The sequence below is a fragment of the Gouania willdenowi genome, chromosome 6, assembly GCF_900634775.1.
Source record: "Gouania willdenowi chromosome 6, fGouWil2.1, whole genome shotgun sequence".
Taxonomy (NCBI): Eukaryota; Metazoa; Chordata; class Actinopteri; order Blenniiformes; family Gobiesocidae; genus Gouania; species Gouania willdenowi.
In genome coordinates this window covers 23,361,807-23,384,971 of record NC_041049.1, presented here as the reverse complement: position 1 = coordinate 23,384,971, position 23,165 = coordinate 23,361,807, and the positions used below count along the sequence as shown (strand labels likewise).

The following is a 23,165-nucleotide window of genomic DNA, read 5'->3' as shown; positions in this document are numbered from 1 at the left end:
CAGCAGTTGAATAGAGGCAAGTTTCACACAAATCGCCAGTTTGTGACAAAAAGCTGAGAAAAAACGCTTTTTCTGAAAAAACCTGATAGTGACTTTGAAGAAATTTTTTTTTGCTTTAGTGACACATCAACATTAGTTTCCTTCTATAAAACTACAAAAACAACACTGAGACTGGGCTTTTGATTATTATTATTATTTTGAATGGTTTTCTTACTGTATTTTGTCCGTCCTCCAAGTCTGTCCTCCGTCATTCTTCCCACATGCAATATCCTCCTCCTCTCGGACATGCCGTGTCTCACCGCTCGCCCCATTTTTTTGATCGTTTTTTCTCACCATCACCACACTCTCAATAGTTCACTTAGTTCCACACATGCTCTGGTCGAGTGTGCGCTGCTGTGAGCTGCTGGGAACTTCAGCATGAACCCTCGTAGCACCAATTTTTGTCTTATAAACTCTTTTCCTCTCCCTCTGAGCTCTGCCCATCACGGGTGATCTCTCATCTAAAGGTGCGCTGCTGCCACCTACATGTCACCAGTTGGTCACTCCATCATTGTCCATGTTAGATATTCACCTGAGAGCTTTGTCACACTGTCTCCTAGCAACCCCAGCCGAAAAACACATTTAACGTCTATAGACGTCAATGGCACTCAATGAGTTAATGCAGTAAGCCGATTTTTTTTTTTTTTTTTTACGAGATGTGAACATCCAAGTACATATTTACTAGAATGAATACCTGATGTTTCAACACGTCTAATACTGTTTCTAAATCTGATACATATTCAGTTATGGTTGTTTTTCCCCCTTAGAAATTAAAATTATGTGGTCCAGTGTTCCTAATGTTTCCTCTGGTCTGGAGTGGAGTTTGCCCTACTTCTAATCTAGACCGCTGAGTTAAAACATAGTGCTTTTTTCAGTATGATCTCTGGTAAAACACATAGACTTAATATGTAATGATGTCTTTAAAGCAAACATGTCTGGTGTGATTAATTATCAGAGTCATTATCAGCAGTGGCTTTTAGACATCACAATCACTATTGTCTCAAGTTGAACATTGTAAAATAACAGAGTAATAATTGCGTATACCTTTACAGCTCCTTCAACGACTTCAAAGTCAGCTCAGAGTCAGACCTCGTCTCAGAGTCAGACCTTAAACACCAGTGGGAACATGCGAGCAGCGACTACAGCAGAGACGGAGCGATCCAAGCTGGTGAAAGGAGGACAGGGCGGAAGTTTTTACATCCAACGCTCCGTGGGTGGATCCGACGGGAAACGGACAAGTTTGACCTCATCCACCAGCACCTCTGCCCTGTCAGGGACCAGTGGGATGCTGGGAGGAAGTGGAGGAGCGCTTGGAGGGAATGGAGTTGTTCATCTTCCTCAGCAGCAGCAGCAACACAGCCATCCAAACACTGCCACTGTGGCCCCCTTCATGTACAGGTGAGCTGTGTGTGTGTGTCAGTGTGTATGGAATCACACACTTTTCTTCATGATCAGCTGACTCTACCCATTAGGCTTCTCTTGTTATCTACACACTACTTCACTGACAGCACTCTAAAGCACAGGTGACAGCACCTTCCAACACTCGTTGCCACAGCTGATTGTTCTAATGCCACAGTTTAATATTTGATGTGAAGTGGAAAAGAAAATTCCTTATTCCTATCTTTACTGTAAGTTTATTGTAATGCGTAGATATCCTGTGTAGTATTAGCTCTAACTATATGTAAAGAGAGTGCTGTAGAACTGGTGGTCAGGGTAATATGTAGAAAATAGAAACATGTGCAGAAGACATAATTCCAATCTCATTTATACTAATATTAATGATGGTGATTCACTTTTCACTGTATGTAGTACATACACTAAATTAGTTTTGTGTATTTAACCCATCCCTGTGGAGGATAGGGCAGTGACAGTGTAGGGCAGTGCTTAGTTTGTAAATCATCAGGACCTGGAACACTAGCCACATGTTGTTCCGACAGTAAGTCAGAGAGAGACTAAAAAATTAACCTAAATATTTTTGTGGAAAATCACACTTTAGACGTAGCGTGGGCGTGGCTTGACTTTCCCCTCTCTTCCTCACTCGCCCTCAGTTTACATTTAATTTTGTGTCTACAATGACATTTCCAGTGATTTCAACTCAATAGAAGATGCAGCTGTTCAAATATAATACTAACTATTAATCAAAATGGCTAAAAGCCAATGAGATGCTGGGAAAAAAATGAGGTTCTGGATCCAATCAAATAAGTGCCGGTCAACATCTTGGAGGTGCTGGATCATGCTCCGGCAATATCCTGCCCAAAATTAAGCTCTGATGTAGGGCCCGGGGAGAGGTTAGGGTTAAGGGACCTGCTCAAGGCACCACAGCGATGGCCAATAGTAAATTCAACCCAGCAACCTTCTGGTTACAGACTTACAGTCTAAAAGCTCGTGAATAAATGGGTTTTCTCTGGGTGCTATTCATCTAAATATACGTATTAAAGGCTTGCTAAAGTTTGTTTAGATGTGGCTCTGCACTTGGTCATAGTTTTGACCACTGTCTTTTACAATGACCCACTCTAAACAGCAGGCAGAGGCGGCTCGCCCAATAGGCAGTATAGGCGCCGTGGCCTATGGAGGGGGGAGGGGCACCAGAAAATTGGGAATAATTTCCCCTTAAATATAATTATATTAAAACTAATTATTACTATCAAGTCCTAAATTGGAAAAGCAAACACGGATTAAAATATGAAGCAATATAAACTACTAAATCTGAGATAAATGAACAAAATGAAATGCATGAAATGCCAAGGCCAGCAACATCGTTGTGGCAGGGTCTACATAGGACCCCCGCTCTCTGTGGTGTGTCCTGTGTACCTGGCTGTGTGTGTGGTGCTTTCATGGACTGTTGGAGAGAGAAACGACACATCGGTGCTGCACAAACCCTAAACATGTGTAACTTTAGAGTGTTTTCAGTGTCACATGGTGGACTGTCTGACATCAAACAGCTTCAGGAGAACATCACTGTAGATATGAACAATCATCCATTCATCATCTCCTGAGGATGATACAGTACGACACATCATGGTTAGATTGATTTAACTGATCTTTAGGATGTGGAGGTTTTAAATGGTAAATGGTAAATGGACTTGATTTTATATAGCGCTTTATCCCCACACTGAAGCAGTCTCAAAGCGCTTTACACATCAGCTCATTCACCCAATCACTCTCACATTCACACACCAATGGGACAGGACTGCCATGCAAGGCGCTAGTAGACCACTGGGAGCAACTTAGGGTTCAGTGTCTTGCCCAAGGACACTTCGACACATAGTCAGGTACTGGGATCGAACCCCCAACCTCTCGATCAGAAGACGACAGAAGATAATTGATTTATTATTACAGTAGTATTAGGGCAGGCAATATAAATAGGCATTATATGTAGGGCATTTAAGATAATAATCATACTGATAGGTAAACATTAAATAAATAAAAACATAAGTATTTAATATTTTCCCTATAGGTTAAAATATTTTTAGAGATGTCTGTATATTGTATTGGTTCCCAAACTGGGGTACATGTACCCGTAGGGATACTTGAACACATTTCAGGAGGTAGCCTACACAGAAACATTTGAGTTAATTTTTTAACATCATTGATTTTTTTTTTTTTTTTTTTTTTTTTTACATGCGCACAGAATTTTTTTCTCATCCATCGCTAATAATTTGTGGTACAACTCTTCAAAATACACCAAAAGGTGACATACAAATATTAAAACAGGCAAAATATCAGAAATAAATGAATAAAAGGGCCTAAAATCAAGGTTAATGTTGGACGAGACACAGGAAAGAGTTTAGACGAGCCTGCAGACACTAATAATGTATAACAATGGAAAATCTAGGAAAGTACAGCTGTAGTAGGGAGGTGAGGTTGAGTACATAGTGACATAGTTAATCACACTCGTGGATGCAGTAATAAAAAGCACCACTAGATGTCTCAGCCAGTAAAATGCCTTTTTTGTACATAGTTTGCAAATAGTTGTGTACAAGTATTTTGAACAGCTTTTGAATTATAGTTTATATTATAGTTTATTATTTATTATTTTCAGTTGCAAACTGTGGTGATTTAAATTTGATGTTATCTGTTGTTTTTATAATATTTTAATGCTATTATTATTTATTCACAGGATTTTTATTTTGTGGTAAATTAGATATTTTGTGACATGTTGTGTTTTACATTAAAGACAATGGTAAAAACAATTCTATTCAATTTCTTTTGTTAGGTAAATCGCCGATGGGGGGGTGAGGGGGGTGCCAAAGAAAATCTGGCCTATGGCGCCACATTGGGTAGAGCCGGTGTGGTGTAGAATAAACCTACTGTGAAAGTTTCCTACGGTAGACAGTGGCCATGCACCGTCATTATGAAAAAAAAGGTAATAATCTTTAGGGTTAGGGATAGAATTACGGTTAGTGTTTAACTAGTAGGAAAAATTAAGGTAGCAAAATATTGTACGTTTATGTGTAAATATTTACTACGCTATTAGTGCACATGTGTCTGTAGCAGGTTTTCATGCGTAGGATTATTTTTCTCTACACCGGCTCTGCCAGCAGGCCTTATTTGAGTTGGTCAGGTCGTGAACAATTCATGTAAAATAACATTTACACACAATTGTTTTGGTCTGGTTTTCAACCTTTAAGCTCAGTTTCCAGATATGTGCACAGTGGATCTTTTTACCTCATGATATCATCTTCCACCTATACATATACTATCTCTTTCTGGGTTAGACTGATATATGACAGAAAACCTGAGTGTTCTGACACAGATCACCTGTTAATCAGTGAAAGTGCTGCTGGTATTTTGATTGTTAGATGAAAAGACATCAAACGAGAATGCACACCTCTCTAAAGTGTTGCATCATTGATCCATTGCTCAATAACACCTGCAGCAAAGTCTCAGTTTGGAAGCAGCGGAATGAATTATTAATGAATTTGTTTAGTTAATGCGACAGTCCCCCTTTCTTTTCCTCTAACGTTGAATCATAACTTCGGGGTCCCCTTTGCTTTGTGCTGCAGTGATAGTGAATATCTGTGTCTCAGTCTTTGGGAATTCACCGGAGTGAAGTGCCGAAGTCACACACTGATGCTGCTGTTGCAGTTGAAAGACAATTTTTATCTGCTGCTTTGCAGGTGGCGTAGATGGTCCTGTGTGTGTGTGCATCTTATTCTGAAAGGCTGAAGGTTGAGATTTGTATTCTACATGTGTGGAGTTTGTTTAACACTCAGGGTTGGGGTCAATTATAATTGTAATCGCCTAAATTATAATTAATTACAATTATGGTGTAATTATATTTGTATTTGCGTTTACATAATTTACTTTAAGTGTAATTGCCATGAAAATTGTATACAAATTGATATTTATAATTTCATGCAAAACTGGGGAACCATGTGACAGTTCTTTGTACAGTTCAACACATACTATATGTTGTTCGCAATTATTAAAATATGTTTCATATTAGGTTTTCCCACACTTTACCATTAAAACAATGAAATCGAAGGGTGTATTGACACAAAAAGGCTCAGACGCCCACACCAAAAATATTAAAATCTATATTTTAATTGATTTGGAAGCCTAACAAGGTAACCAATAGATAGGAAAGAAATTAGATGATAGATATTTGTTTTTAGTGTATTTTACAGCTGATTTAGGACCCGTTATCATAAGAGGTGCTAACAGAAAGCTAACACAAGAGGAAGGTTATTTCAGGTTCAGTAATTGTGATTAATTGTATTTGAAGTTTGAGTAATTGAGAACATAATTGTAAATGACTTTCTGAGGGTAGAAAATAATTGCACATTAATTGTAAATGGACAAAATGCAGTTCACTGTAATCAGAATTGAGTTGAAATTGAACATGGGTAATTGAAAACGTAATTGCAACTGAAAAATGTAATTGACTCCAGCCCTGGTTATTTGTAACTGGTGAAGCCAGTGAAGTCTGTTGGGACTCTGTGTCAGTGATGAACGCCTTTCAGAAGAAGCTTGAGCGTCCGTGTTGGATGTGAACGCAGTGTTTGTTCCAGTCGACTTTGGACTTCTCGGTCCATGCCTTAGTAAGCGCTCTGTGTTTCGTGTCCCCTTGTGCCTTCAGGACATTCTCTGAAAATGACTGCACCATGGTGGCCCCAGCCGACCCCTGCCTCAGTCCCACCAAGGGAGAACTAGTCTACAACAAAACAGCCAAACAGTGCCTGGAGGAGATATCAGGTAAGACTGGTTATCATGAAGAACTCTGAATGTGCACACTTAAAAAAAAAAAAGTTCCTCTGAATATTAGCCTTTAATTAATGCATTATTATTTTAGCTGAAGTTGATCCCAATGCTGCTGCATATATAAACTACATTTCTCTGAGATGGTTTAGATGATTGAAAAAAAAAAAACTACCATGTTCCAATATTTATTGGGTTTTTATTGTAATTATGCAAGGGATGGCGCACTGAAGTCCTAAATAGAACAATTTCAAAGAAACTGTTTATCTGCTCATTGTAGAGGAACCGTGTGAGTCTGTTCTAGCAAGGTCATCTCTTCATAAATGAATGCATTTGTGTTTGCTGGGAGATGTTTCCTTGCCTTTTCTAAGCTGCTTTTATGAAGCTAAAAAAGCCTTTGTGACTCTTTGCTGACACCTTTATGAAACACATCTATGACACATCTTCATCCACGGACCTACTTCTTTAAGTGTTTAATGCCTCAGGAGATAGAAATCTCCAAGCAGGTTGATAGATTCATAGATTTGAAGATTAGTTTAATGTTCCTGAATTGCAAACCACAGGGTTATTCGAAGCCAATTTACTTTTAATTTAAATTTGTTTAGTTTTTGATTGCATCCTGCAGTTGCTTTAACTGATCAGAAATCCTTTGCATTTCATCCTGTTGTTAGTTTTGGCCAGTGTACATGTTAGAAATATTTCAAGCAGTAGACCAGGGGTATCAAACTAATTTAGTTCAGGGGCCAAATACCAGCATACCTGTTAAGTTTTAGATTTGAAAATAAGGGAATTTTTCTGGCGCCCACTACGAGCCGTCCCACTCGCCCAACCAAGCTCCAGTATCCCTTATATTTTAAGACAAGTGTACAAGAAATCTAAAATACCCACATGTCAACACCTTACTAAATATAATTACGTGATTAGAGTCTGGTAGGTCAACCTTTATTAACATTGTAATGCTGTGAACATTCCTACTAGGGCTGGGCAATATGGACCAAAACTCATATCTCAATATATTTTCTCAAAATCGTGATATACAATATAAATGTAGATAATTTTATTAAATAAAGTCTGACCAGAAAAACAATTCTGGGTTAAATTTGCTCTTGCAAAATGCCACAAAGCTCATTTATTAACAAACAGCTGATCAATAAGTGCACTCATTAATTCATCTAACTGAGCTTTATATATATATATATATATATATGTAAATGAAATATTGTTGTTTTCTATATCGCCAAAATAGAAAACTCGACACATCTTGAATCTCGATATATCGCCCAGCCCTAATTTCTGATTTATAAAACAGCCTAAATAAAAACATAAATGTGTATATGAAGCACGTGTGTTTATTTAATATACTTACAGTTTATATACAAGTCAACACGTTTAATATTTACTGTTAATTTCACGTTGCTTGTCTTTAAATTAGACATTAACATTTTATTTTTATTACATATTTTCTTATAATTTTTCATGCTCACTCATAATATATGTAGACGCACCGCTCTAGTGGGCGGCAGCAGTCGATGCGGCGTCTACGTATACATTTCTATGGTGCAAAGCCCATAGTCCATCCTCCTCTACTTCCGTAGCAACTACAAGCGCTAAAATGCCAAAAATAACAATAAGCGGCCGCATATTTATGTTTTTTTTCAGCGAAGTTGCGGGAAAGTTGCTGGCTTTTGGAAAAACTGCTTTGCCACACTGATTTCGCACAGTTTGCTTGATTTTGCATTAATAGTTGCGATCGCACCAAAATCCTGGAGGGACTGAACCATGGAACAGTTTGATCTTTAGTGGGCCGCTGATTTGTTGTAGGAAAAGGAACAATTTTAACATAATTGTGTCCTAGTATTTAATATCAGTCCCTGACAGATCTTCACTTCAAAATGTATTGACCTTGGAGACAATTTTTGTGTAGTTTAGAGGAATTTTGTGGAATTTGTAAAATCAATTGGTAATTTACACAATATTTCATGTTGCCTCTGTCATTTTTACTGTCTCCTGCGGGCCGAATTGGATGCTCTAAAGGGCCAGGATTTGGCCCCCTTGAGTTTGACATGTGCTGTGCGACAAGCTGTAGACGTCCGTGAAGATTGTGCATGTGGTTGTTTACCAGTCTGCGTAGTTTTTTTTTTCGACCTGTCGTGAACGTGTGCCAGTGACTGTCACTGTGTGGTAGCTGTGTAATGGACTGGTGAGGTTTTCTTTCTTCCCATACCTTGTGCTCTTTGTGAACTGGGAATGGCTGTGAGCAGGACAAACAGGGATAGAGGATGAAGAGTGAACTGATGATTTTTTTTCCCACCGACTTGGCATACGTTTATTTGTGGAAAAAAAAGCCCCGGAACTTTATGGTACTTAAAATACAGCGCAACGGACTTGAGGTCAGACGGATGTCAAACCGAACCAAATACAAACAAAAATACTGCTGTGGAATGTTGTTTGATAATTACTTAGTCACTAGCCAGATCATTTTAAAATTAGATATGCTAGTTTTTAATTACGATAATACAGGAAACAAATTCATGCGTAGAAACTATTGTATACTAAAATGTAAAGTTCATAATGGAGTCAGAGGCTCTGTGTGCACAAACAGCAGGCTGATTACAGGTTTTTAGAGTTCATGTTTGCAGAAACCTTCCAGATCCTTTGCTCTGGTCAGATCTTTGTTCGAGGCTGTCATTTCTTCGATAAAATTAGACTCCACCACTGACCACTCTCTTTGTCTGTAGTCCATTTCAAATGTTTCCCTTTGTTGTCTCACATTTCAAGGGCATTTCACTTCCTTCACTTTTATTTGCATGTTTTGTTTGCATTCCACGAGGCAGTAACACTGCTCAGAATTTTAAAAACAACAACAATAACAAAAACAAAAGGAAAAAACTGTTGGAATAGGTGATGATTTTAATGGTTTGGTAAAAGTTAAAAAAGTACATATATATAAAATACATTCTTTTTTCTTAAATGAGTATTAATACCTGAAACAATGATTAAGTTTAATCAATAGGAAAACTAATGTGATTATGCACTCCCTAAAATTCATCAAGTTGTCTTAATTACATTTTATTGTTATTCAGTTGTGTGATTTGTTAAAGACCACATCATGTTTGTATATATTAGTTGACTTGATTTTTGACATCTACAGTGGTGCAAAAAAAGTATTTAGTCAGCCACCAATTGTGCAAGTTCTCCCACTTAAAAAGATGAGAGAGGCCTGTAATTTTCATCATAGGTATACCTCAACTATGACAGACAAAATGAGAAAAAAAAATCCAGAAAATCATATCGTAGGATTTTTAATGAATTTATTTGCAAATAATGGTGGAAAATCAGTATTTGGTCAATAACAAAAGTTAATTTTAATACTTTGTAATGCACCCTTTGTTGGCAATGACAGAGGTCAAATGTTTTCTGTGAGTTTTCACAAGGTTTTCACAAGGTTTTCACACACTGTTGCTGGTATTTTGGCCCATTCCTCCATGCAGATCTCCTCTAGAGCAGTGATGTTTTGGGGCTGTCGCTGGGCAACACGAGCTTTCAACTCCCTCCAAAGATTTTCTATAGTGTTGAAATCTGGAGACAAATGCTTCTTACAAAGCCACTCCTTTGTTGCCCGGGCGATGCGTTTGGGATCATTGTCGTACTGAAAGACCCAGCCACGTTTCGTCTTCAATGTCCTTGTTGATGGAAGGAGGTTTTAACTCAAAATCTCACAATACATGGCCCCATTCATTCTTTCCTGATCAGTCATCCTGGTCCCTTTGCAGAGAAACAGCCCCAAAGCATGATGTTGCCACCCCCATGCTTTACAGTAGGTATGGTGTTTTTTCTGCTCCAAACACGACGAGTTAAATTTTTACCAAAAACTTCTATTTTGGTTTCATCTGACCATATGACATTCTCCCAATCCTCTTCTGGATCATCTAAATGCTGTCTAGCAAACTTCAGACGGGCCCAGACATGTACTGGCTTAAGCAGGGGGACACGTCTAGCACTGCACGATGTGAATCCCTGGCGGCGTAGTGTGTTACTGATGGTAACCTATGTTACTTTGGTCCCAGCTCTCTGCAGGTCATTCACTAGCACCCCCCTCCCCCCCCCCGTGTGGTTCTGGGATTTTTACTAACCGTTCTTGTGATCATTTTGACCCCACGAGGTGAGATCTTGCGTGGAGCCCCAGATCGAGGGAGATTATCAGTGATCTGATTCAGTTTCCCAGCCTGGTGCAGGTCCATAGTGGAGTTTGGAGTGTGACTGTTTGAGGTTGTGGACAGGTGTCTTTTATACTGATAACGAGTTCAAACAGGTGCCATTAATACAGGTAACGAGTGGAGGACAGAGGAGCCTCTTAAAGAAGAAGTTACAGGTCTGTGAGAGACAGAACGCTTGCTTGTTTGTAGGTGACCAAATACTTATTTTATTGAGGGATTTACCAATTCATTCATTCAAAATCTTAATGTGATTTTCTGGATTTTTTTCTCATTTTGTTTCTCATAGTTGAGGTATACCTATGATGAAAATTACAGGCCTCTTTCATCTTTTTAAGTGGGAGAACAATTGGTGGCTGACTAAATACTTTTTTGCCGCACTGTATATACACTTATCACTTTAAACAAAATTGTAATCTAATTAAATAGAAATATTAATAAATATACATTATAAAAAAGAACACCTGATGGATTAAGTCCCAATGAAAACCAAACTTGTATTTGTAGTGTTATTTTTGTTTTGTTTTGTTGATTTTAATTCAATTTCTTTTTTTTTTTTTTTTTTAAACAAAATACAAGTATTTTAAGAGGTTGTCTCTTCAGATAAGGACATTTTACCTCATCACATTTATGTATTGACGTCTAAACACTGCTCACATCCCTGTGTATTTCCTTGTGCGAGATCTCATGTCATGATTAGGTTTCAGTTTCTGAGGCAACCACTGGCAGTGTCTTCCATCATGCAGTGGCCGGGACTAGTGAACGCGTGGACAGCTGTGACTAATAGAGACAGGGCTAATAACGCTCCCATTGACTGATGGGAATATGCCGGCTCTGTGCCCTCATTGTTGATCCATGATGAGCTCCAGGCTCGCCGCGTGAGCTCCTCAAGATAGCATTTAATTAAGGCGAGCGGTCAGAGCGGTGCAGCACTCTGCAGGCTTACAGGTGCTCTGTCCAAACAAGTCACTGTCAAACTGAGAGCGATGAACAGAGGGGAGAGAGAGAGGGGAAGGGAAGAGAAGAAAAGGGTGGGTAAAGTAAAATAAAAAAAGAGCTCCTAAGAACTCTGATTTGAAGTGAGAGAGGGATTCTGAATAGAGACGGAGGGGGTTCGGAGAGAAACCAAGGGTTTGCTGTATGTAGGCTCCACGGAGTGGGCTCTCTTAGATCTGAGCCCAGTCACCTCCTCTTCCAAACCAGTATTTTCTTCACGCTGAGGAGAGAGGAGCTGTCAGAAAGTCAGAGGAGGCAGGAGAAGTGTCGCACAGAGGTGGTAATTAAAGAAGAGGCAGAAGGTGGAGGCAGGTAGATAAAGGAAGGCTGAAAGGAGGCAGTTCATTTAAAAAGGGAGAAAGATAAAATGTGTGAGGGAAAGAGAGAGAGAGAGAGAGAGAGAGAGGGAGGGAGCGAGTGAGGCATGAGAGATGTAGCGACTCGTTCATCCACGCCCCTGACTGTGGTGAAGCAAGAGCAAGGAGCCAAGAAGACAGAGACACAGCCTGCAGACAGAAGCAATGGAAGGATTAAGTGCTTGTGTCTGCCTCTGGGTCTGAGCATGGATACGATTCTGGCTCCAGAATGGATCTGGGTTTCACCTACATGTCTGAGGGAGTGTCCCCCCTCCACTGTGTTTGTTTCTCCTCCAGCTCAGTGTTAAAGAGTGGACCTTGGACAGCAGGTGGAAGACGCACAGATTGTTTTTATAGTTCCTGCTCCTCTCTTACTACACAGGACAGAGATGAAGCCTGAGCTATACACAGATGGATCTACTCTGATGCTGAGCTTGACTTGCTGAGCTTTCAGTGGGACAGAAGAAGGGCGGGAAAAAGGTAGTGGTCCAGTGAGCAGAGATGAAGAGAGGAGCAGAATTCTCCGTTTATCAGGGAGGAAGCCCGGCACGCCGGCCTCCACAACCTCTCCCCGACAACCTCAACCTGAGGATCAAACAGCGCTCTCTCACTAACCTGACCATGCTCAGCGACGGCGAGCAACGGGTTTACTCCTTCCAGTTAGACGAGTCGCTGTCCCTTCTCTCCCAATGCCAGAACACTCCACTCTTATCTTCCACACAAAGGCCAGGTGGGAGTCTCCAGGGAAGCCCCAGGAAGGAGGTGATCACCAGAGGTGGAGGAAGTCGGGGTGTCAGAGCTCAATCCCTGTCCCTCTCCCTCACCAAGGTGCTCTCTCAGTCTGAGCACTCCCTCATTCCTGTGCCATGGCGATGCAAGGCAGCAGGTGGGCGCGCACAGCGAGCGTCATTCAACGCCCACCCAAGGAGTGATCAGCAAAGGAGGTCGAGGGAGGTGGTTGGGGCGGATGGAGAGGGCAGCAGTGGGGCAAGTAGGCTGGCAGGTAACAGGGGGGGTGGGAAATATGGAGGAAAGGAGAAAGACAGTGGGTACTGGGCAGAGGAGGAGGTGTCAGAGGGGGGTCCTCGTGAGGGAGCAGCTCAGCTGGACAAGGAGGTGATCATCACCATGTTGGGCGACTTGGAGCAAGTGCTGCACAAGCAGCCGCGGCCACGTAAGTTATTGCTCAAGAAAAGAAAGACTTTCATGAAGTATTTCATATGGTTTTACAAGATGGAACACAATGCTCATAAACACATCAGGATATGCAGCAAGCACTGAGACACACTGTAAACCAGCATTGTACGATGCTACTGTTCATTTAAGTCAAAGCAGGTGCCTCAATAATAGCCGCTGATGGATGCATCATTTTCCTGAGAGTGTGGTAGAGGACTGTTTGCTCCTGTGCAGATTAAACAAGGTAGAATGCAGCTGTGTAATGAAGCGTTATAGGTAAAAGCAGATTGCTGATGATATCCTTGAAAGCAGTGGTTTTCAAACTTTTTTTAGCTCATGTACCCCCTTTTTCTTATTTCTGAACCCAAGTACCCCCTTTGTCCAATTACAACATTTTGCTCTGACTTGTATGAATAAACAATGATAGAACATAATGATGGAATCAATGAGTGATAAGAATCACATTTTGTAAATAAGTGGAATGAAACAGTACTTAGTGCCTCCTGCGTAGATTTATTTCTTTACTTGTTATTATTTCCGGTCATCTGGTGTGAGACCAAGACCGACCTTTGTATTTTCAGTTCATGTCCTCATCAAGATCATTTCATCATCACTATCATTTTATTCATTTTATTTCATTTATTTAGCACACAGTAAATAAAGAAAAGCATTAAAAATAAACAATATAAAACCTCGTTTTTAAAAGCTTTCATTTGTTAATTTTCCACTATCTCTCTCTCAAGTACCCCCTCTAGTGCCATTGTGTACTCCAAGGGGGACGCGTAACCCAATTTGAGAAACGCTGCTTTAAAGCAGGCTGAACTGAAGTATTCAATCTAAACACCTTTAGAGACACAAAAGAAACTGCTCCACTAAAACTGCTTTTGTTACTCACGCTTCCCTTTCTTGTGATCAATAGCTCATTAACGTACCTCTCACTGTAACTGTGTGTCTGCTGTCTGCACGTGGACAATTAATGAACCCGGCGTTTTCTACCTACATGCCTTCACGTTTTGCCCATTTATCTATTATTTATCCGGTGTAGAATTGCTTTGGATCCTATAAGTTCAACCAGACATTTGATAATTTGCAAGTATGGCGCAGTGCAGTTAGATGTGCAACTCACACATCAAGGCTGATCAATCAAAATGTGATAGTGGTTTGAACTTGTATGGTTTCAGAAAATAATAGGAAACATTAGGTCAATATTTTCAGCACAATCTCTCCAACGTTTTCATTTAAAAGACCTGAAATAATATGGAGGTTCTGCATGATCACATTATTCTGACTATAGAGTTTACACTGCAGGAAGCCCTTTAGTCTTTTTAAATAGTTGTATCAGGAAACATGTAGTGGGGATGGTCACATGTATTAGGATCTTTTTCCTTTTCACTTCTTGTCAGAGCATCCAACTGTAGCTACTGCACTTTTATCCCCAGAAAACAGCTGTTATGATGCAGAAGTTTTCAATGCACTGAAACGGCTGCTCAGAAACACACACAGTAGCAGGTTAAGAAGAGTTGATGTGTCCATGACAGCCATGCTTTGTAATGCAGGTTACAACAAACTTCTTTATTAGAGGAAGTCGACATTTTATCTTTATCTAAATGTGTGCTAATGCAGGTTAATGCAGGTGTTTTTGGATAGTTTTAAGAGACAGCGATGGCACTGGATTTGTGTTTTGCTGCAGTGTCGGTCATCATTACTATATGTATTATTAAATGCTATAATTACAATAGCATAACAACCCTTTTCATAACGTTGGGTATCAACCAACCAAGAAACACACACACACACACACACATACACACACTATGGGGGGTGGATCGCTTCTAAATTCATGCACATCAGTCTATCGAACGCATAAACGAACGCGTACCCTGCGCAATCACATCTGTACGTCTGATTTACATTTCCCATAGACTTAGAATGGGTACAAGGGCACAATGCACAAGTCACGTCTGCATGTGTGCTTGCAGGTGTGTTAAGACGTTAACACGTCTGCAGACGCTTTAATGTGCACACACATTAAAGCGTCTGCACACCTACTTAACAAACATTAATATATCAGTCACACGTAGACGCAGGTGTGGCGTGAGTGACGCTATAGTGATCAGGCGCGCTTCACTATGTAGAATTGTCTACGTGACATGTAAACACAAAAATTGTAAGGTGTCCAGGCGTATACACGCTTGCAATCAATCAATCAATCAATCTTTTATTTGTATAGAGCCAAATCATAACCAATGGTATCTCAAGACACTTTACAGTAGAGCAGTCTTAAGGACGGACTCTTCATTTGATGGATACACACATATGCATATATACGTATATACACATACATATGTATCCCACACCCAACATGAATTCATCATGGCGGCAAGGAAAACCTTCTGTTAAGCAGCAGGAACCTTGTGTGGATCCCATTCCTATGATGAACAGCTTGCAAGTCAGTAAGAGTGTGTGTGTGAGCGTATAACGGACCACCAATTAGTCCGGTTACATTCTGTGTCACGACACCCATCCATTGAGTGGTAGTGACTGAAGTGTTACGCTCTGAGTCAGATCGTTGCTGTGATTGGACAGGATACAACACTCAACACACACACACACACTTACTGACGTGTACGCCTGGACGCCTAACAATTTTTTCTAAGTGTTAACATGTCATGCAGACGGTGCTACATAGTGAAGGTCACCTGATCGCTATAGCTTCACTCACGTCACACCTGCCACGACACCTAACTACTTAAATTAGGTAAGTTTAGTGAAAGTTAGGCAGGCAGGTACACCTGCGTTAGACTGGTGTGCATGAATTTAGAAGCGATCCACCCTACACACACACACACACACACACACACACACACACACACACACACACACACACACACACACACACACACACACACACACACACACACACACACACACACACACACACACACACACAGCATCCAGAATCCAAATGAATGCTTTGTGGCTTCCCAGTCCTTTCCATTGTCCCATTCTGACACTGCAGTTACAAACACTACTGGCCTGATTTACATTTTGCTGTGTATGCAACGGTTTGAGAGTTTATGAATGTGAGCAAACGTCACTGCTCACATACATTGCAGGTAATCTGCTAACCCAACACAATCAGGATTGTGTCTATGAAAAGTGCAACATCGCACTCGCAATCAGTTTAGCGTGTTTGTCCCTAATGGTTTTGTAATGTGGGTGGATCAGGTGTGGGGCTGCAATGGGGAAAATGTAAATAGACCAATTTACCACACATAATGATTTCCTAAATCTGAAATCTGGCAATTGAAATGTCTTCTACAAGCTCCACCACAACTAGTAAAGTGGATCTGTTTTTTGTTTTTGTTTTTCTGAAGCCAAACTAGTTATGCTGACTGGTCGCCAAATAGTCAATTGTGCCATTGTCCTTATTTTAACCTGCGTGTCTGTGTGCAGTGGATGGTGTTCATACGGGGTGGATGTTTTTTTAATTAAAATTTTTATTTTTGTTAAAGCACTTTGAACTGCATTCTATTGTATGAAAAGTGCTTTTTATAAATAAAGATTGATTTGATTTATGATAATTTGTGGCCATACCACCTGTCGCTGCCCAGTATTGTCAGATCTCAGAAACTAAGCACGGCCAAGCCTGGTTAGTAGTTGGATGGGAGACCACTGAGAATACCAGGTGCCACAGTGGGGGGCAGTTGCTCTAGTGTCATAGTGTCCTTATAGATACTTCACCCACATTGCCTAGTATGAATGTTGTGTGTGAGTGAGCTTTGTGGTGGTCAGAGGGGCCAATGGCGCACTATGGCAGCCTTGCTTCCATCAGTCTGCCCCAGGGCAGCTTTGGCTACAGTAGTAGCTTACTACCACTGTGTGTGGAGTGAACGAATAATGTAATATGAAGTGCTTTGAGTGTCTATGAAAAATCCAATGCATTATTATTATTATTATTATGAACAATAACTAAAAAAAATAAATAAAAAATAATTAAATATTGATTTGTAGTTAGAAAACCACATCATTACTTGTTGTGAATCTGGTTAAACGCTGTTCATAATTCCCCTTTAGAATGCTGAGCTGTTGAACAACCTTGGAACATACTGTATAGACATTATTATTCCCAGTAATGTTGCCATTATGCCATTTAAAACTCACAGTGCAATAAAATCATGTTCCTAATGAATACCTTTTCTCAGTAGCCATCCATTTATCATGAGTGAACATCTGGGGGATTTTGATACAGCTGCTGGTACATGCCTGGTTTTAAATGGACATTCACATAGTAAAGATTAGATATGACATAAACGGTTGAATATTACATTGACCTCTCATAAGCTTTAGTCTTTGTGTTCATATCAGTCAAAACATGACCTCAATTACATTATTGAACTCTTTACCCAGTTGGGTCATTTGGTGGCACACTATAGTATAATTGAGGTCAAGTTTGTATTTTAGAAACAAAATCAAATGGCTTTTAACATTGACATTAGTAAAGACCTTCCTCGAAGGTCCTATTAGTTGTCAGACTGTACTACATTCCTAATGTGAGATTTTAAATTATGGCTGCTCGATTATAGAAAAAACGATGATCACGATTATTTTAGTCATAATTGAAATCAAAAAGTTATTTGTTTTTTGTACAAAAAAACATACAAAATATTCTTTAAACATAAAATCCTTCAAACACTAAAATCAAGTAAGTTTACTTTTGCACAAAACAAAACACTTCTTGCACGTGATGTGTCTTTGCTCTAGGTTTTCATCATCAAACCCAAAGTGTTCCCATATCAGAGAATTTGACTTGCCACTTGTTTTTGCTGCGTTTCTAATGCCATGTTTCAACACCACTAGGAGGAGCTTGCATGTGCGTGGATTAAAAAGTTAGTAATAATAACATGTGTGTGCCAAGCTTTATTATTTGTAGATGTCCAAAATAGTGGGTTTGTTTTATTTAGCGAATAAAACATATCTAAAATAATAATAATAATAAAATAATAATAATAATAATAATAATAATAATAATAATAATAATAATAATGTAACGTCCGCTTATTCTACTAATCACCGGACGGGTCAGGTTGAACCAAACGGGCTTTATTTGGCTTACAGGGTTAAACACAGCTGCATACAGGGCTACTGATATGGCCGTAACCCACGCCACTAATGTCCTCACAATAGCCAACGAACACACCCCTCAAACACAGGCCACACACTAAACTAACTCGCAGCCACACACCCAACCCTGTGCTGCCTCCTTGTGGCTCGGCGGTCCCTGCACAGTGAACACAACACATAATGAACTCAATGGTCATTACAATAATAATAATAATGTTTTTTTAATAATTGTTTGGGTTTTTTTTATTATGTTGTTTTTGTAATTGTTGGGTGTAATAATCAAAATCTTAATTGAATTTCGATCAATTGAGCAGCCCAAATTCAAGGTGTACCAAGATTCAAGGCGGGGTACACCTTAAACAGGATTTCATCCAATCACTGTGTCTTTTTATTGAAATATTTCTGGGAAAAATCGTCCCTGCAACTTACCTTGTCATAATTAACATGTCTCACAATCAGCATCTCACACGCTCACTGAAAGAACGTTACTTTTTCTCAGTAATGGTAATTCTCTGAATATAACTAAGAACTTTAAACACTGCTGACAGATACGAGCAAGGATAATAAGCTTTCTAATTTTCTAGTTTAGCAATAACTTCCAATAAGAGGTATATGTTATCATTTTTCCAATGATCAGGTCAATATTTCTTATTTTATTAGCCTATTTTTTTTTTTTTTTTAAAGGTACATGTCAACCTAGCTGGCAAGAGCTTGTTGCAGGATCCAAATTTAGGCCAAAATCAATCAAATGCAGGTCATACAGTATATGGTAGGAAAAAATATGATATATTCTGTGATATGTATATTGTATTTTGGACACTAATAACTGTTTAATACCTAATGAAAACTAATACAAACAATGGCAGGATGTAGTAAACTAACACTTTATTTGTTGACATGTTCATCAAAAACAAAAAAAAGAGCATTGTAGGGAGCAATGGTGTATTATAATGAGTAAGGTAATTACTTTTGGTAATACAGAGTAATATATTGATGTTAGTAAAGCCTCCATGTTTAAAGATGCTTTAAAGTAGACCAACAACCATTAAATCCTCAACAGTATTATGCAACTAAAATCATTATGAATTTTATGGACTGAAAGGAGACTATGAATGAAAACTAAAACGGTTGCGTTTATATTTTTGTTCAGTGTATGTGCTTTTATTATCCGATGGTCTAATCTATCAGACAGTGGGAGAAGCATCAGAACTGTTTGAATGACAGTGCCCCATTATTTTCCACGTCCTCACCTATGAACTTTACAGCTAAAGCTACAGTGTGCAGGCCAAACTCAAGATTTAAGATCACCCACCTCGATTGGCCAGCACTGGAATCATACAGTACACATGCTGCTGTGGTCGGTGAATGGCTGTCGTACAGCTTTTCTCATCGCTTCTAATACTGTCTAGAATAGATGGGGGGAAGATTGATTTTTGTCAGTAAAGGGCAAATGTCAATTGTGTTCTAATCATATTAAACGTGCCTTTGCAGGAGAGGACCCTGAGACGAGACGAATGAGGACAGTGAAAAACATCGCTGATCTGCGACAGAACCTGGAAGAAACCATGTCCAGTCTCCGGGGGACGCAGATCAGCCACAGGTAGGACTTTATCTTTTCTCACAAATCAAAGACTTGTTTGAGATGTACAGTTTTTAGACCTACCCTGAGATGGAGTCTCCAGTGAATGTCAACAGGGTTCCTACGGATCCTTCAAAAGTCTTCACTCATTCACTGCCAGCCATTTTCAGAACAGCTACCCCCCTCACTGCTAGCTCTTTTAGAATATTTTGACTGATTTTTAAAGACCCACAGAATATGTTGTACTATGACAATCTGGAATCTGAAACCAGATTGTGAAAGATTAGACACTCTACTTTCTAGCTTTTTTCGTTCTTCCATAATCAGCAGTTGAATAGAGGCAAGTTTCACACAAATTGCCAGTTTCTGACAAAAAGATGAGAAAAAATGCTTTTTCTGAAAAAATCTATTAGTGAGTATAAGGCATTTTATTTTTTTATTGATTTATTTTTTTAACTTTAGGCACACCTCAACATTAGTGTCCTTCTATATAACTACAAAAAACAACACAGAGACTGGGCTTTTGATGGCAAAATTATTATTTTGCTATTTATCTCTGAGTTGACTGGTTTTCTTACTGTATTTTGGCCTTCCTCCAAGTCTCTCCCCCGTCAGTTTCCACATACACAACTTGCTCCGCCTCCCACACATGCCGAGTGTCACCACTTGCCCCGGTGTGTTGATCATTTTCTCTCAACATCGCAACATTCTCAATAGTCTACTTATCCACACATGCTCTGGTTGAGTGTGAGCGGCTGTGAGTTACTGGGAACTTCAGCATCAACTCTCGTTGTGCCATTTTCTGTCTCGTAAACTCCTTTCCTCTTCCTCTGACCTCTGCTCACCACGGCTAATCTCTCATCCAAATTTGCGCTTCTGCCACCGACGTGAAATCAGTTGGTCACTACATCATAGTACAAGCCTGATATTCATGAGATAACTCTGTCTCCTAGCAACCCCCGTCAAAAAACTCAATTGACATATTTTTACATCAGTGGCAGCGAGTGAGTTAAAAGGAATTAAATTCATGAATCTAAAATAAGGCCTTATTTGTAATTAAAGTGTCTTAAATCAATGTTTCAAAAGTCTTAAATTGTAACAATTTAATAAGCATGATTTTTATGGTTGTAATTAGTCTCACATTTCAAAATAAATTGTAATGTATAATTTACGGTAACATCACACAATCATGACAGCAGGACTAACTACAAAACAGTGACATAGTTGCAGTGGGACTCTGTGCATAAGGAAATGAAAATTGCCTGTCCAACGAAGATTTTTCTTAATGGTTTTTATTTTTTTTTATTTTTGTTGTTGTTTTATAGATTTTTGGCTATTTTTTGTCATCTTATGTGTTTTTCAAGTGATTTAGTTTTTTTTTTTTTGTGCGGGTGTATTTTACCGTAATTTTGTGTATTTTTGTGTGTTCACTTTGGGGGCCACCAGTTGCACGTCTGCACTAGACACTTGAAAAATGTTACCCTAACCCAATGTTATTGATGTGTCGTTTTTTTCCCCCCAGTTGTGTTTACTGTGAAGTTGGTCTTAAATTTAATTTCAAATGGTAATAAAAAGTCTTATAAAGTCTTGAATTTAACTGACTGAAGCTGTAGGAACCCTGGTCAAATAAAATAGACAATGTGTCAGAATGTTCTTAGTATTTTTCTTTGATGACCAGATTATAATCAGCGATACACACTCAGTTCTGCTAATAAACACAGCTTTGAGTGGAAGAACTTATATTGTACTGTAAGTCAGTCGATGAGGAAAGATGTAGTTTCTTTTTGAAGTTTTGTAGCATCTTGTGGCTGATGTCACAAATGCTACTACAGAGCTTTCAAAGATGAAAACTACAGAGAGAACTTTTACCTGCTACTACCACCTCCTCGCTGATTCTCCTCCACGCCAAATCCTTCCTAGTCTGGTCCCGGTTATAAAGGGCGTGTCATACAGCTCCAGGTGGTCACACACAGCTTCTACTCCATGGTCGAATGGGTGAACAGACCGGTGTCCGCGTTGACGGCCTGACGTCATCGTCAACAAAGACTCTGATTGGCTTTCGTCATGCGAAACAATCGCAGGAGTTCAATATTTTTAACTCTTGCAAATGTGCGTAAAATCAGGAGTGAGCTCGCACGGCCAACGCACTTGACGTGCGGATCGGACCACACCGCCGCACAGGAAAGATTTTGCATCTGGGACGCATCTATCCATTGACTTTGTATGTAATCTGGACGTACGGACATTTTGTGACGCATCCGGTGTGAACGCAGCATTACACAAGCGTTTTTACTTTTTATAGTTTCAAGTTCTATAGAATCCCCAAATCATATTCTGGGGAGTATCTAGCGCCAATACTGATCCAACAGGGAATTACAGCTCCAAATAATATTGATATTCTTTCTAATACAATAGCATATTTTCTGGTTTTAATTAAAAGCAGACACCCCGTGTGGCACCAGCAGTCCCATATCTGGGCCACACAACGTGCAGAAACACTGAGTGGGAAAAACTGTGGTGCAGGCAAAGACAAAATGATAACTGTTGGTACGTGTGTGCTTCAGGCAGAGGCTCCCTGCTCAGCCCCGTCTTCTCCCTCACTCTATTATTTTGTGTGTTTCTGCCCATTTACGAAAGAAGAATGGCCATGGGCCAACAGCCATGACAGATGGCAGTCTGTGGGTTTGCAAGTAGGTTTTTTTTTCTTTCACACCTCGTTCCCTTGAAGAATCTCGACGACGTGCAATCAGTACAGCAGCATTGTCTCGCTAACATGTTTAATTCAAGGGGATTCACATGGTCAGGGGTGTGACGTGTCTGATTGGTGGTGGTAGCACGCCGCACCATTCATATACAGACGACACACAAGGACAGACAGCATAAAGTGTGTGGAAATGCATTTCCACTGCTTCACATTAGCATTCCATCACTGTCGTTGGTGGTCTCAGATGGCAGCAACACTAATGAAAGTCTACAAGCATCTGTATGGTGGCTTTTTTATTTTGTGGAACAAAAGGAAGTGGGCTGCGTGTGTCAAATTTGGGTTTTTATTCTGAAGGTGAGGTGCACACATACCAATTATTTCCTTGACAAAAGGCGGATTAGCAGCTATGCTAATCTCTGTGTTAGATAAGGCGTGACTGTTATCTCCACAAAGCTCTTTGAAAGATATGACAGTCATGTCTGTTAATCTGTCTGACATGTTTTCCCTCAGGAACCAAGTCTACTGTTACACCACAGACATACAGGTTACAGGAACTGCCACTAATAATAAATAGCACAATGTAACAGTAGGTATTAGATTAAATTGGTCTTTTTAGGACCACTGCCTTTTCTAGTATTATTGTATTTGTTTAAGGCTGTGATTAAAACCTGCTAAAATATGTCTGTGGTTTTGCATTTGTTTGGTCAAATAAATAAACACTGATAATTGTATTCCTCCAAAATCCAAAAATATTTAAAGTTAGAGTTTAGCGCACA

General features: G+C 39.6%; 1 protein-coding gene across 11 annotated transcripts in view; it reads left to right on the top strand.

The window, feature by feature from the left end:
* nav3 (neuron navigator 3) overlaps nt 1-23,165 on the top strand; it is a 332,783-nt gene that overhangs the window by 230,411 nt on the left and 79,207 nt on the right. For all 11 annotated transcript variants that reach the window (XM_028448750.1, XM_028448749.1, XM_028448748.1 and 8 more), the window contains 3 exons: nt 1,092-1,437; nt 6,122-6,237; nt 19,598-19,706. In XM_028448750.1, the coding sequence (XP_028304551.1) occupies nt 1,092-1,437; nt 6,122-6,237; nt 19,598-19,706 (571 nt within the window). The remainder of the gene's footprint in view (nt 1-1,091; nt 1,438-6,121; nt 6,238-19,597; nt 19,707-23,165) is intronic.